Consider the following 16,619-nt stretch of genomic DNA (forward strand, 5'->3'; position numbering starts at 1 on the left):
CTTCTCATTGCGGTGGCTTCTCTTGTTGCAGAGCACGGGCTCTAGGCGTGCGGGCTTCAGTAGTTGTGGCATGCGGACTCAGTAGTTATGGCTCGTGGGCTCTAGAGCGCAGGCTCCGTAGTTGTGGCTCACAGGCTTAGTTGCTCCACGGCACGTGGGATTTTCCCGGACCAGGGATCGAACCCACGTCCCCTGCAGTGGCAGGCGGATTCTTAACCACTGTGCCACCAGAAAAGCCCAGTAGTTTATATGTCTTAAGCCCATACCCTTATTGTGCCCTGTCCTACCTTCCCTCTCCTCACTGGTAACAACCAGTTTGTTTTCTGTATCTGTGAGACTTTGTATTGCTATATACATTTGTTTATTTTTTAGACTAAATATAAGTGATATCATACAGTATTTGCCCTTCTCTGTCTGACTTATTTCACTAAACATAATACCCTCCAGGTCCATCCATGTTGCAAATGGCAAACTTTCGTTCTTTTTTATGGCTGAGTAATATTCCATTGTATTTACTCATATACACTGCATCTTCTTTATCCATTTGTATGTTGATGGACACTTGGGTTGCTTCCATATCTTGGCTATTGTAAATACTGCTGCTATGATCATTTTGGGGCATGTATCTTTCTGAATTAGTGTTTTCACTTTTTCCAGATATATACCCAGAAGTGGAATTGCTGGGTCATATGGTAGTTCTATTTTTAGTTTTTTAAGGAACCTCCATACTGTTTTCCATAGTGGTTGCACCAAATTACGCTCCCACCAACAGTGCACAAGAGTTCCCTTTTCTCCACATCCTCACCAACATTTGTTATTTGCAGACTTTTTGATGTTAGCCATTCTGACCAGTGTGAGGTGATGTCCATTGTTGTTTTGATTTGCATTTCTCTAATAATTAGTGATGTTGAGCATCTTTTCATATGCCTTTAGCCATCTGTATGTCTTCTTTGGAAAAATGTCTGTTCAGGTCTTCTGCCTGTTTTCTGATTTGTTTGCCTGTTTTTCTGATATTGGATTGTATGAACTGTTTATATATTTTAGATATTAACCCCTTGTCAGTCATATCATTTGCAAATATTTACTCCCATTTAGTAGACTGTCTTTTCGTTTTGTTGATGGTTTCCTTTGCTGTGCAAAAGTTTTTAAGTTTAATTAGGTTCCATTTGTTTATGTCTGCTTTTATTTCCTTTGTTTTAGGAGATGGATCAAAAAAAATTATTGCTACAATTTATGTCATAGAGTGTTCTGCCTATGTTGTCCTCTAGGAGTTTTATAGTACCTGGTCTTACATTTAGGTCTTTAATCCATTTTGAGTTATTTTTGTATACAGTGTTAGAGAATGTTCTGATTTCATTCTTACCTGTCTGATTTCATTCTTACATGTCATAAGCATTTTGGGGTCATCTTGAAAAAACTTTAAGGAAAGGTGCCATTTTTCTGAATTAGTAAATTCTTTTTATTTTAAGTTAACTAATTAATTTATTTTTGGCTGTGTTGGGTCTTCATTGCTACGTGCAGGCTTTCTCTAGTTGCAGCAAGTGGGGACTACTCTTTGTTGCGGTGCACAGGCTTCTCATTGTGGTGGCTTCTCTTGTTGCAGAGCATGGGCTCTAGGTGTGTGAGCTTCAGTAGTTGCAGCACGTGGGCTCAGTAGTTGTGGCTCGCGGGCTCTAGAGCGCAGGCTCAGTAGTTGTGGTGCACGGCCTTAGTTGCTCCACGGCATGTGGGATGTTCCCTGACCAGGGCTCAAACCCGTGTCCCCTGCACTGGCAGGCGGATTCTTAACCACTGCACCACCAGGGAAGTCCTAAGAAGATTCTTTTTAAGAAGCTGTCAAACTTTTTCAAAGCGGCTATACAATTTTACATTCCCACCAAAAGTGCGTAAGGTTTCCAGTTCCTCCACATCTCACCAACACTTGGGAAAATCTTTTTTTTTTTTTTAATTTTAGCCAGTGAATAAGAAAAATACGTAGTCCTTTCCTCCTCTATTTCTCCTTTACTCTCACACTACTACCACATTCACAATACTTCTGACGCTTCTGGTTACCAAATGTGTAGGGTTTTTTCCCCCATATTAAGCAATTTTCTGTGACATCAGATGGCTGTTCTACAATTTAACTCGATTCTGACACTATCTACCTAGAGACAGCATCAGATCCCACAGGCTAAGGGCTCAGTCCCACAAGACTGGCCCCCACTTCAGGTGCCAATTGTAAGTAGTAGGTCGTCACCCAGGTTACCCAAAACTTCTATCCAGTATGGCTACAGATAGAAGGTTCTCATGACCCCTTCCTCAGGTTTAATTTGCTAGAGTGGCTCAAGAACTCAGGGAAATACTTACTTACATTTACCAGTTTACTAAAAAAGGATATGACATAGGATACAGATGAACATCCAGATGGAAAAGATGTGCAGGGCAAGGTATGTGGGAAGGGGCACAGAGCTTCCATGTCCTCTCCAGGCATGCCACTCTCGCCACACCTCTACTCATTCACCAACCCACAAGCTCCCTGAACCTCGTAGCCGAGATTGATCATTAACTCCACTTCCAGCCCTTTCCCCTTCTCAAGAGAATTGTGGGGGCGGGGGGGGGGTGGCGATGGGGCTGAAAATCCCAAGCTTCTAATCATGGCTTGGTCTTTCTGGTGACCAGTCGTCATCCTGGAGCCATCCACGAGCCTATCCAGTCACCTCATTAGAACAAAAGACACTCCTATCACCCAGGAAATGACAATGGTTTCAGGAGCCCTGTGTCAAGAACCTGGGGCAGAGACCAACATATATATTTTTTCTATTATTTTACAGCCAGTTCAGGGGTATTACTGGTATTTCACAATGGTTTTAATATCTAATAATATAATCAGTAGTTTATTAGTATCTTTTCATGTGCTTATTTGCCATCCAAATATCTTCTTTAGTAAAGTATCTGTTCAAATCTTTTGCCCTTTTTTAAAATTGGGTTATGTGTCACCTTACTAGTGAGATATAGCTTCTTTATATATTCTGGATTCAAATCCTTAATCATATATATGTTTTGCAACTATTTTCTCCAAGTCTATTGCTTGTCTTCTCATTTTCCAAATAGTGCTTTTTGAAGCACAAAGATTTTTAATTTTGATGGAGTCCATTTCATCAATTTTTTAATGGATTGTGCTTTTAGTGTTGTATCTAAGAAATTTCTGCCTAATCCCAAATAGGCAGAGTAGTAAATGAAGATTTACTACTATGTTTTCTTCTAAGAGTTTCATTGTTTTAGCTCTTATATCCAGGCCATTGATCCTATATTTTTTGTTTATTTTTTAAAATTGAAGTACCATTGATTTACAATTATACTAGTTTCAGGTATATCACACAATGATTCAATATTTTTATAGATTATACTGTTTAAGTTATTACAAAATAATGGCTATATGTCTCTACACTGTACAATATATCCTTGCTGCTTGATCCTACATTTTCTTCTAGAAGTCTTCTAATTCTACATTTTATACTTAAATCTATGGTCCATTTTTGTGTAGAGTGTGAAGTAAGGGTCTGTCATTTTTTAACATATGGATGTCCAATTGTTCCAGTACCATTTGTTGAAAGGACTATTCTTTTCTCCAATGCATTACCATGGCATCTTTGTCAAAAACTGACCATATATATTGGAATTTATTTCTTGACTTTATTCTATTCTATTGATCCATTTGTTTACGGCTATAGTTTTATAAGTTTTGAAGTCAGGTATTTATTAAGTCCTTTTGTTCTTTTTCAAAATTGTTTTAGCTCTTCTGGGTGCTTTGAATTTCTGTATAGATTTTAGAATAAGCTTCTCGATTTCTACAAAGAGACCTACTGGAATTATGATAGGGATTGCAGTCAGCCTACAGATGATCAATCTGAGTCTTCCAATCCATAAAGATAGTATCTCTCTGCATTTATTTGGGTTACCTTTAATTTCTCTCTGTAATACTTTGTAGTTTCCAGTGTACAGAAATACTCACTTAGTTTTAAAACACCAATGATAAAATTCTTACTTAAGCTTTGAATCTGGTATCAAATTGTAATAGCAAACCTTGTAAAAGTTATTTAAGAGTCTTTCAGACACAATTTAATTACCTCACATTCAACAATGGGACAAACAAATAAACAATGAACAAACAGTAAAGATCTGTTATCTCATAAAGTCTAAGGGTTTTAAAACATTCATAAAACCAAGTAGGAAAGAAATTAATGCCTATCTCAAAGAGGGAATTTGCCTTGACTATTTTGCCCCAAAAAAGTGTTTGGTCGCAGAAACTAGGTACAGCTCTTCCTCCATCATAACCCTTATGATGGGGTTATGTCTCAATAAACCCATCATTAAAATGAAAACATCAATAAGTCAAAAACCTACCAAACATCATAACTTAACCTAGCCTACCTTAAATGTGCTCAAAACGCTTACATTAGCCTACAGTTGGGCAAAATCACCTAATACAAAGCCTATTTTATAATAAAGTGTTTTATATCTCATATAATTTATTGAACACTGTACTGAAAGTGAAGACCAGAATGGCTGTATAGATATAGAAGAGTCGTAAGTATATTAGCAGTGTTTCACTCGTGATCGCATGGCTGACTGGGAGCTGCGGCTGACTGCCAATGCCCAGCATCATGAGAGAGTATCATACTGCATATAGCTAGCCCCAGAAAAGATCAAAATTCAAAGTACAGTTTCCACTGAATGTGTATCATTTCTGCACCATCACAAAGTCAAAAAATCATAAGTTGAACCATTGTAAGTCAGGGAAGAAAACCAGATCTAGTACAGATGGTCCCTAATTCCCAAACCCAAGAAAATTCCACAAACTAAAGTCATATCCACAAACTCACATAATTTCTCTCTATATCTGTACGTATATAAAACTTCATACTGCCAACCCAATTATATACACCATCTTCAGTCTTTCTGTCTCAGTCTTTACAGCATGATTTTCATCTCCAATTGTGAATGTATAAGCTTTCATGGAAGCATATTTGTCAAATAAAATGCGGTTTATATTCTACCAAAAGTTCAAATTATGAAAAGGTTTCTTTTAAAACTCTGAGAAGTATGAATGTTAACAGAGACTTTTTGATGAGAAACTCTCATTTAAAATAAAAACTTAAAAAAAAATTCATACCAGAAACCATGTACAATTACACTATTTATAATAGCAAAAAACAGAAACTACCCAAATGCCGACTGACAAGAGAAGATGATATAAATTGTAGTATTTATTTACTGAATATTGAACATTATTGAATATTGTACTGTAGCAAAAATGAATGAACTACAGTATATGCAACAACATGATAAATATTATAAATGTAATGTTGAGGGAGAAAAAAAAACAAGTCCCATTTGCTTATGTCTCTAAGCAAAACTAAACATATTGTTTGGGCACACATACATTCATAATAAAGCCTTTTTATAGAGGCAAAGGAATGATATGCACCAAATGCAGAATAGTAGTTAAAGGGGATAGGGAGTAAATGGGGCAAGGGAGGGCAGGAAAATTGAGTCACTAAGGAACACATAAATAGACACATGCAAATTATTAGTAATGTTCCAGTTCCTGGGTTGAATGGAGGGTTTATATGCTTATATGCTTTATAACTTACATATGTCATCTAATTATTTTATAAGTATAATTATTTTTAAAAACATAAGCAAAATCTATTTTTAAAAATCACCCATTATAAAACATTTTCCAGAAGCTTAACTGGGCACTCAGAATATACTGGGTTGGCCAAAAAGTTCATTTGGGTTTCTCCGTAAGATCCTAAAACCCGAACGAACTTTTTGGCTGAGCCAATACATTAAAAAAAAATTTTTTTTAAGTTTTTACCTTTGTTTCTGTTCAACTGCTTTGTCCAAGTGCTGAAAGATATCCTGAAACAGGGTGCAGCTGGATTGACTATTAATGGTATACCCATATCCTCTTTTCCAATATTGTTTCAGATCATTTAAATATTCTAAAACCTAAAAATACAAATTTCAAAAATCATTACTATTTTTATTAACGTAACAGATTTTCTGATTTAATAATGATTTTTTCAGAAAAGGTTACATTGTTTAATCACCATTCTACACAAAGTATAGTAGAATCTTAGCATTTACAGAGTTTATACTTACCATTTCAAGCATTTAAGGGTTGGACCCAAAGGTCCATGACACAGAGATTTATGCTGAGACACAAACCCAAATGGGAATGTAGAGACTGACATGCAAGAGCAAGTTAGTAGTACTCACAACCAGTAATCCAGCATCCATGACAGTTCAGGATAGTGGGTTAAAGACATGTGCTCACCTCCCCTTTCTTCTAAAATTATTTTAAGATGATAGCAAAGATATATACAGAAAAAAGAAAAAAATGTACATAGAAGAATATTCATTACAGCACAGAAGGTGCCAACAGTGAATCAGGAATTTTTAAGAATTTCAGGAAGGTAGAAACCAGACAGAAAATGAGTTACTTTGGTTCATGTATCAGTTTCTCAAAAATAGTAATAAAAGTAGACCAAGGGGGGGCTTCCCTGGTGGCGCAGTGGTTGAGAATCTGCCTGCCAATGCAGGGAACACAGGTTCGAGCCCTGGTCTGGGAAGATCCCACATGCCGCGGAGCGACTAAGCCCGTGAGCCACAACCACTGAGCCTGCGCGTCTGGAGCCTGTGCTCTACAACAAGAGAGGCCGCGACAGTGAGAGGCCCGCGCACCGCGATGAAGAGTGGCCCCTGCTCGCCGCAACTAGAGAAAGCCCTCGCACAGAAACGAAGACCCAACACAGCCAATAAATAAATATAAATAAATAAATAAATTTATAAAAAAAAAAAAAAAAAACAAGTAGACCAAGGGGGCTTCCCTGGTGGCGCAGTGGTTGAGAATCTGCCTGCCAATGCAGGGGACACGGGTTCGAGCCCTGGTCTGGGAAGATCCCACATGCCACGGAGCAACTAGGCCCGTGAGCCACAACTACTGAGCCTGCGCGTCTGGAGTCTGTGCTCCGCAACAAGAGAGGCCGCGATAGTGAGAGGCCTGCGCACCGCAATGAAGAGTGGCCCCTGCTCGCCGCCAACTAGAGAAAGACCTCATACAGAAACAAAGACCCAACACAGCCAAAAAATAAATAAATAAATAAATTAATTAATTAATTAAAAAAAAAAAAGTAGACCAAGGATATGGAAAACTGGTACTAGAAGGAATGTGCATTAATACAGATGTTCTAAAGGACAGACTGGCAAAATCCACAAAAACACACACCTTTAAGGCCCGTTTAATTCCGTTTCTTATAAAATAATATTCACAGAGGAACACAAGAGACAATGTACAAGAATATCTTAGAGTAGCACTGCTTAAAGGAGCCCCCCCCCAAAAAAATTTCCTGGAAATACCTAAATTTCATTAATAGGTAGAGGCTTAAATAAACTATGATATACACATACTATGGAATACTATGAGATTATTTGTAGATCTACATGAACTGACATGGAAAGATCTCTAAAACATACTGCTAAATGAGAAGAGCAGGTAAAGAATGATAAATGCTGGCCTCTGCTACTTGCAATACATCAGACCCACCAACTATTATTGTTACAGTTTAGTGGGGCAATATTATGCCATTTCTGAACCTATCATGGCCAGAGTGCTCTTTATCTACTGGGTTTTTGTATAAAACCCAGTGTTTGTTGCCTAACTGCTATTGGTAGTAGGAGAAGGAGCAAGATGGTGGGGAAGGATTGTACACAGATATGTATAGAAGGAAGATGGCTATCTTTAAGTCAAGGAGAGAGGCCTGGAACAGATACTTCTCTTACAGCCCTCAGAGGAGACCAATCCTGCTGACATCTTGATTGTGGACTAGCAAAGGAATACATAATTTTCTTTCATTTTCATGAGAAGTAATTGAAAGCTATCATCTATGCAAGGGGAAGCTCTGGTCAGTTATTTTCAGTGTTTTGATCCTTATGCCTTTCACAGATCTAATTCAAATGCTGGATCTCTTCCTTATTAGCTTTGTAATCTTGGACACATCCCATAATTTAGTTGAGTCTTACTTTCATTATATGCAAACTGAGAGTTCTAGTACCTCCTCAGAATTGTGCAAAGTCCTCAAAAATGCCCTTAGCACACAGACATTGCTCAATAAATGTCAATTGCTTTGTGAATTTCTGTAGTTGTGTGCTGCAGTAATTTTTTTTAAAAAATAAATTTATTTATTTTATTTATTTATTTTTGGCTGTGTTGGGCCTTCATTGCTGCATGTGGGCTTCTCACTGTGGTGTCTTCTCTTGCTGCAGTGCACGGGCTCTAGGCGCGCAGGCTCAGTAGTTGTGGCACATGGGCTTAGCTGCTGCGCAGCATGTGGGATCTTCCCGGACCAGGGATCGAACCCGTGTCCCCTGCATTGGCAGGCGGATTCTCAACCCCTGTGCCACCAGGGAAGCCCCGCTGCAGTAATTTACATGAGGGTAATCTTTGTACAATAAAGATATTTGTTGAAGACAAAAAAAAAGGAATAATAAATACAGTATAATATCATTTACTACCAAAATACACACACACACACACACACACACACACACACACAATTACACTGTTTACATTTCTAAGAATGGTATAAATTATAAATAGAGCACAGAAAAGGTTGAAAAGTACACATCAAACTGACAGGAGTGGTAGATTTCTGTGGAGAGGTCTTGAATTGGAGTTGGTGATTAAGGTAGCCTTTATCTGAATGTCAAACTTGTACTCATGTATCATTTGATCCAACACCAAAAGTAAAGGACTAAATCTTGCAACCCAAAAGAGGTACAAGAGAAGACTACACAGTAGTTATGAGCCATTCTTCCCAGAAGAGTCCCTAGAGAAATTAAGTGCAAGCTGTAAGTTTAAGAGTAAGAGCAAGGGCAGGCCACTGCCATATACCAAAACCAAAACTAAACATATATTAAAGAGGCAACTAAATTAAGAAGTTAGCAAAAGGGACAAAGTAAACGTTAAAAAAATTAAAATAAAAAGAATTAGATAAAGTTCTGCCAAATCTATTCAAGAAATAAAACAAAAATAGTATCAGAAATGAAAAAGGAGAGGCGCTTCAAACTGTGGCACAGGGAAAAGGATGTCAAGCAGAATTCGGCAGTCTTGCTGAGTTGAGGAGTCAGAACTCAGAGTTGAGTAAGTCTGAAGTGGTTGCAATTAGCAGGGTAGAGTGTCAGAGAGGAGGAAGCTACACAGAAAAAGAACTCCAAAACTCGTAGGGGGTCCCCTTGATTCTGCTGCTGAAGGCTGTGGGAGTTGTAAGCTGATCAATTCCAGAGCTATCATAAGGCTGAGAGATATTCATGTTCCAAGCGGCCTAAGTAGAGACAGCTTCCAGAGATACCAAGACATCCAGGACTTCAATCTGGACCCCAAAAGAGACATACTTTAATAGTAAAGACATGTGTATAAGTAAGGTTTTGTTTCTGAGTTTTGTAAGGTCAGGTCAAGAGCATGAAACTCAGAAAAATGAAGCCTGAAAAGGATCAAACTGATCCACAAGTAACTTAACTGCAAAATAAAACAAAATTCAATACTTAGAAGACAAAATCCAGGCATTCAACACCATAACATTCACAGTGTCCAGTATCTAATAATTACTGGAAATACATGAAGAAACAAGAAACATGACTTATAACTAGGAGAAAAATCAGTCAGTAAAAGAATCTATCATAAGAAAGAAGGAATGCAAGGATAATTCAATATTAGAAAATGTACTAATGTAATTTCTATGTTAGAAGATTAAAGAGGAAAAAAAAATCATCTTCCTAGATGCCAGAAATTCAGCAAACATTCCTGATCTTAAAAACAATAAATAAATAGAAGGTTTTAGTAAGAAACAGAAATTTTCTTAACTTGGTAAGGATAACTACTAGTGACTATGCCAAACATCGTATTTTGCAATGAAACATTGAAAGTGCTCTTAACTAGAAAATATAAACAAAGCTTCGGGTTTTAAGATGATGGAATTAAGATATATATGCTCTCTTCTCTCAGAAATCACTCTAAAAAAAGAAGAATGAAAAAGAAATGCAAATGCCCCTTTCAAAGAAATTAGGAGACCTCTGTACCCTGAGCCACCACCATAAATGAGGAAGGACTGCCAAATGCAGTGAAAATCAAACAAAACACAAACAAAACCCCTCAGATAAAACCAACAGAAGACAGATCCTCAAAGCACATGGTACACTTGCAGGAGTAGATCCAATAATCCTTTGTTTGAAACAATAAGAACGAAGTCTAAGAGGAGCCTCCCTACAGTATGTAACACCATTACAGGAAACAGATTGACCTTCCATCTTTATAAGAAGCATTCTACAAAGAATCTCAGAGAAAAATTCCAAACTGGAAGGAACACTACTTATCTCTGAATAGCTGCTCATCCCTACTGGCCGCCTGAGAAGTAAAAGCTGAATTCACTGCAAAGATGAGTAATAATTTAAAAGGTGCTAGTATCTTTACAAACATACAAATTAAAAACAAGACTGCTACACAGATAAAATAGCCAGAAAAAAAACCTCTCACCCTAGAAATTCTGCTACAGAGCAAATGAAAACTATAATTAAATAAACACAGTATCATGAATTCCAAAGACTTAAGAAAATAAAATAATCATTTAAAAAAGAAAGAGTCCAAAACAAGAAAAAAAATATATGGAAAGAAGCATAAAGATAGAAATATAAACTGGAACAGCTCCAAAAAATAATTGGGCATTATCTAGTAAATCTGAAGTTCTGCATATCCTATGATCCAGCAATTCTACTACAGACATGGACCTTCAGAAATGTGTGTATACACACCTACAGACATACACAAGAATATTCATAATAGTCCCAAACTGAAAACAACCCAGATGTTTACCAACAAGATAATGGATTAAAAAACTATGATAATTCATGTAATGGAATACTACACAGCAATAAAAATAATTGAACTATAGCTACATGCAGCATCATAGATAAATCTTAAAAACATAATGTTGAGAAAAAACTATATACAAAAAAACACATACTGGATGATTCCACTACATAAAGTTCAAAACATATAGTTAAACTGTTTCTTGGAACAAAAATAATAAATTAGTAAACACTAAATAACATAATAAAGAAAATGCAGATACACAAATAAGTAATAATAATGGGGAAATAATCTAAGATATAGAAGACCTTTTTTTAAATCATGAGATAAATTTGCCAAACTCCACAAATAAATCTGAAAACCTGGAGAATATGAATGACTTCTACAAGAAAATATTAAATACCAAAACTGACCCCATATGAGATAGAAAATCTAGATATACTTGTTACAGTAGAAGATAGATACAAAGCTGCAAAAAGCTATCCCACAGAGAAGTACATAGTTCATGTGTCACTTCTTTTATAAGGTTTACCTGACTGCCATTAATCAACTTCCTCCTTTGTGTATCACTATACCTTATATATACTTCTGTTATAGCCATCCCATTGTCTTGCAATGGTTTTTTTGTCTTTCACTCCTTGTGACATTCTTTGAGGACAATGCCTATCTTATGTTAGTATCTTCAGTTTCAACCAAGTGCCTGGCATGGAGCAGGCACTCAAACAATATTTGCTGAATGAAGGCACACATGGACCAGCATTTCATAAGGTCTTGGATATCTAATAATATCCAGAATTCTCAGAATTTCATATATTTCTATTCATTTTTAACTCTTAAAACACTTTTTTTTTTATAAATTAATTTATTTTATTTATTTATATTGGCTGTGTTGGGTCTTCGTTGCTGTGCGTGGGCTTTCTCTGGTTGCCGCGAGCGGGGGCTACTCTTCGTTGCGGCGTGTGGGCTTCTCACTGTGGTGGCTTCTCTTGCTGTGGAGCACGGACTCTAGTCACACGGGCTTCAGTAGTTGTGGCTCGTGGGCTCTAGAGTGCAGGCTCAGTAGTTGCGACGCGCAGGCTTAGCTGCTCCGCAGCATGTGGGATCTTCCCCGGCCAGGGCTCGAACCTGTGTCCCCTGCATTGGCAGGCGGATTCTTAACTACCGCACCACCAGGGAAGCCCCTTAAAACATTTTTAATAAAGAATTTCAAACATAAAAATAGAGAACAGGAGAATAATGAACCCCCACGTACCTCTCATCCAACTTCAACAACAATTAACACTTGTCCAATTCTGTTTCAGTTATGCCCCTACCACCACCACTGGATTATGCTGAAGCAAATCCCAGACATCATTTTATTGCATCTGTAAATACTTCAGTATGTAAACCTATTTCATAGTGAGAAGTCCTAAGCAGAGATTTTTGTATCAAATTACTGAAAAAGAAAAAAAAAAGCACAGGAAACATCTAAATCAAAAGAAAACTTTATATTTTTTAATGAAGAATCTAACTTATTTGCTTTTACTGTATAAAAAGGAAGCTCTCATTCAATTAATTTAAACATGTATTTCAAATTTTCAAATCATGGTCATTTAAATGAGACGTTCTTTGAAAGCAGCGGGGGGTGGTGGTGGTGGTGGTATGAATTGGGAGATTGGGACTGACATATGTGCACTAATATGTATAAAATGGATAACTAATAAGAACCTGCTGTATAAAAAATAAATAAAGTTCAAAAAAAAATGAGAAGTTATTTAAAGGTACCTACACAATAGAGAAATCTGGAAGGTGCCACTTTAATCATATGATCAAACATATCATCATCAATGATGTGACAAACTGACATCATTCCTTCTGATTAGACACACTACATAAGAATACTTATATAGTATTCTTGTCAAAAATGTTTAAACCCCTATCTAATCTTAAGTGAAAAAACAGACACAAAGACATTCTGCAAAAAAGCTGGCCTAGATGCCTGCAAAATGCCAGTGTATAAAAGACAAAAGAAAGGCTGGAACACTCTTCTAGATTAAAGGCAACTAAAGGCATGACAAATAAATACAATGAATGATCCTTGATTAGATCCTGAATTTAAAAATAAAAAAAAAGTGGGAGGGAGACGCAAGAGGGAGGAGATATGGGGATATACGTATATGTATAGCTGATTCACTTTGTTATAAAGCAGAAACTAACACACCATTATAAAGCAATTATACTCCAATAAAGATGTTCAAAAAATTTTTTTAAATAAAAGCTATAAATATAGGAGTCTATTAAGACAAGTGTGAAAACACGAATATTGACTGTATATTAGACAATACTGTACTATATATGCATATGTAAATTTACATTTTATTATGATTATGTAGGAGAAGGTTCTTGTTTAGATGCATGCCCAAGTATTTAAGGGTGAAGAGTCTTGACATTTAGAAAAAAATGATTACATATATATGTGACAGAATAAATGTCCCTCAAAGATGTCTACATCCTAACGCCTACAACCAATGAATATGTTATCTTACATGATAAAAGGGAATTTGCAAATGTGATTAAGTTAAGGAGCTTAAGATGGAAAATTATCCTAGACTATCTAGATGGGCCCCATAATCACAAAGATCCTTATAAGAAGTAGGCAGGAAGGACAGAGTAGGAGATATAACCATGAAGCCGTGGTCATAGGGATACAAGGAATGCAGGTGAGCTCTGGAGACTGGAAAGGACAAGGAACAGATTTTCCCCTAGAGTCTCCAGAGAGAACACAGCCCCCTGTTGATACCTTGATTTTAGCCCTGTAAAATTCATTTTGGAATTCTGATTTCCAGAACAGTAAGATAATAAATTTGTGTTGCTTTAAGCTACTAAATTTGCAGTAATCTGTAATAGCAGCAATAGGAAACTAATAGATTATAAAGAAAGAAAAACAAATGTGGCAAAAAAAGTTACAAACTGGTGAATATAGGTGAAGGACATGAATGTTCATTCTGTTGTTCTTACAACTTCTGTCAGTTTGAAATTTTTCAAAATAAGTTGTAAGGAAAAAAAGAGAGAAGTTCATAAGCAGTAAAGAGATAAAAGGGTAATCCTAAAAATAAAAGGAAAAGAAAAACAAGTAGCATAGAATCTAAGTCACCTAATAGTTCCATCTTTTAAGATATGGAAATAAAAGCACAGAGTTGTCGGTCTTTGGAAGTAAGGGACCACATGGATATAGCTACTCAGAATACAAAAAGGGCAGATAGCCAGGTAAGCATATGCCAAATATTCCAACAACTGTAGTAACTTGGGCAAATAAGTTGTTCTTCTGTTAAAAAGTAAATTTCCCTTTTGCTAATACCCCTCAGTCATTTACACAATACTGAAAATCACTTCAATTCGGCTTTTTATCGTCTTTTTCCCCTACAGCAATCTGGGTAGGGAGAAAAGGGAGGTGAGGAATTTTGACACAAGTGAATGGTGACCATAAGTCTCAGTTTATACCTATACTGGTGTAATTATTACTGGTTCCCCTTTCACTTTTAAAAGTATTCAATTTAGGAGCTTCCCTAGTGGTGGAGCAGTTAAGAATCCACCTGCCAGAGCAGGGGACACGGGTTCGAGCCCTGGGCCGGGAAGATCCCACGTGCCGTGGAGCAACTAAGCCCATGTACCACAATACTGAGCCTGCGCTCTAGAGCCTGCGAGCCACAACTACTGAAGCCCGCGTGCCACAACTACTGAAGCCCGCGTGCCTAGAGCCTGTGCTCCGCAACGAGGAGCCACTGCGATGAGAAGCCCACGCACCACAACAAAGAGTAACCCCCGCTCGCCGCAACTAGAGAAAGCCCGTGCGTAGCAACGAAGACCCAGTGCAGCCAAAAATAAATAAATAAATTTATAAAAAATAAATAAAAGTATTCAATTTAGAACATAAATTTTACGATCATCCTAAGCATAGAGCATTTCAAAGAAGGGTAGGCCAGGATGTTTCTGAAGTGATAGTTATGGACATTTAGAGGAGATGAGAAGTGTTTTGAGTACTTGAGACAGAGAAAAAGTAGATCATCAGGAAGCAATTCAGGAGCACAGAGAGGAAATACATACACCTATTACTTCTGGCGCTCAGCATCCTAGAGCAAGCATCCATCGAGGTCTCTTTTCCCTTCTTCCAACTTACTGGCTGAGCCCTACTTCCACATTGGCATAATACTACAGAAAAATCACCTTTAATCTGGTTGTTGGTCACTTTAGTCTTTAATTAACGAAATAAAGCACTTGTTTACTTTCAAATGTACATTAGCTTTCAGCTTAAAAGCTTGCTTCTAACTGACAAATAGTACACTTCTTTTCAAAATCTGAGGTTAAATTCTGAAGTTAATAATTGATTTTCATGCAGAATGCTGAAGGTTCCATATGTATGCAAGGATGACTAAAGTTTCTGAAGTCCATATTTCTGAATGACCCATACATAAAGATACATCCTACTCTCATCCATCAGAATTCTATCCAATGCCTTGATCCTCAATACTTAAGAAAACAATTAACACTTTCCTACCCCACCTCTCTGGCTCCCAGCATCCCAGATTTGACCAGAATTTGCCTCCTTTACAGTCACCAGAGGTCTGTCTGCCCTTTTCTCTCTAGAGTCTAAAAGTCTACAAAGAAACAACATGAATGAAGAGGAAAGAAAGGGAATACAAAGTAGCCAGGCAGAACCTAGATGAACCATTGCCATCACTGGGTAGAAAACAGAACTCAATTTATTATGAAAACTTTATAAAAGAATAGGTATTTGGAAAACCATTCATCCTCTCTGAGCTTTGGCTTCCTATAAAAAGAAGAATTTGGATTATATTAGCTCTATAATCCTTTCCAGCAGTAAAATTTGATGATGGGTTAAGTAGATTTTTAACTGGGTGGACCTAGAAATCAAATCACAATGGAAGAATGTTTTCCGGAGTTTTATGAACCTAAACTATTTACAAGTAGGTAGGTCCTATCTGAACAATTAATCTCTCTTTTTTAGGAAAATTATAAGATAGTCAAAGACACTTAATGTTCCCTACTCTACTTATTTTTTGAAAAGCTGCTTCAAATAAAGACAACAATGAAAACCATGCAAAAAAAAAAAAAAGCAAAGAAACTCCAAAAGTAATACTTACCTTTGCATCATCTATGTCAAAAACATCACACCAAGGAGATTTAACACCTTTAATTGCCAGGTCAAATGAACAGGTGAAAAAAGCTACCTGAATTAAATCTGAGAGAAAAAAAAAGGTAAAATTTGTAGGTTACTATTTCCTGCAGTTTTCCAAAGGCTGAATATCTATAGAATGCCAAGGACTTACTATATAAAACATAACTTGATTTTGTTAATTTTAGAGGATTGGAGGAGGGGAGATAAAGTTATAAAAGGTTTTAGTCCCCAACTTGAAAATCAGCAATGACAAAGTACATTTATTGAACAGTTCTTTTAACTACACAATTAACATTATAACTATTAAGAAGAAGCAAGTACAGAGAAGGATATAAAAGAGAAGAGAAGACTGCAAAAGGTAAAGAACGAAGAAAGGGCAGACTGAGGAGTCAGAAGGAAGGTGAAACAAAGGGTCAAGAAGGAGAGAAACAAAGAGGGAAAAATCACACTATGAGACCTGACTCTGATGCTAATTATCCTGGGTAAGTCACTCTAGGCTTCCTGGGTCTCAACACAAAATAGGCAAAGGATTTA

The 16,619-nt window shown here is 36.9% G+C and overlaps 1 protein-coding gene across 3 annotated transcripts in view; it reads right to left on the reverse strand.

Moving 5' to 3' along the window:
- The window catches only part of MINPP1 (multiple inositol-polyphosphate phosphatase 1), a 56,390-nt gene that overhangs the window by 33,491 nt on the left and 6,280 nt on the right, over nt 1-16,619 (reverse strand). For 2 of the 3 annotated variants that reach the window (XM_036829248.1, XM_036829247.1), the window contains exons 3-4: nt 16,051-16,148; nt 5,861-5,994 (exon numbers count right to left, since the gene is read on the reverse strand). The exons of the other annotated variant lie outside the window; for it this stretch is intronic. In XM_036829248.1, coding sequence (XP_036685143.1) covers nt 5,861-5,994; nt 16,051-16,148 — 232 coding nt within the window. The remainder of the gene's footprint in view (nt 1-5,860; nt 5,995-16,050; nt 16,149-16,619) is intronic. 3 annotated transcript variants of the gene reach the window in all.

This window comes from Balaenoptera musculus, chromosome 16 (genome assembly GCF_009873245.2).
Source record: "Balaenoptera musculus isolate JJ_BM4_2016_0621 chromosome 16, mBalMus1.pri.v3, whole genome shotgun sequence".
In the NCBI taxonomy this organism is placed as follows: domain Eukaryota; kingdom Metazoa; phylum Chordata; class Mammalia; order Artiodactyla; family Balaenopteridae; genus Balaenoptera; species Balaenoptera musculus.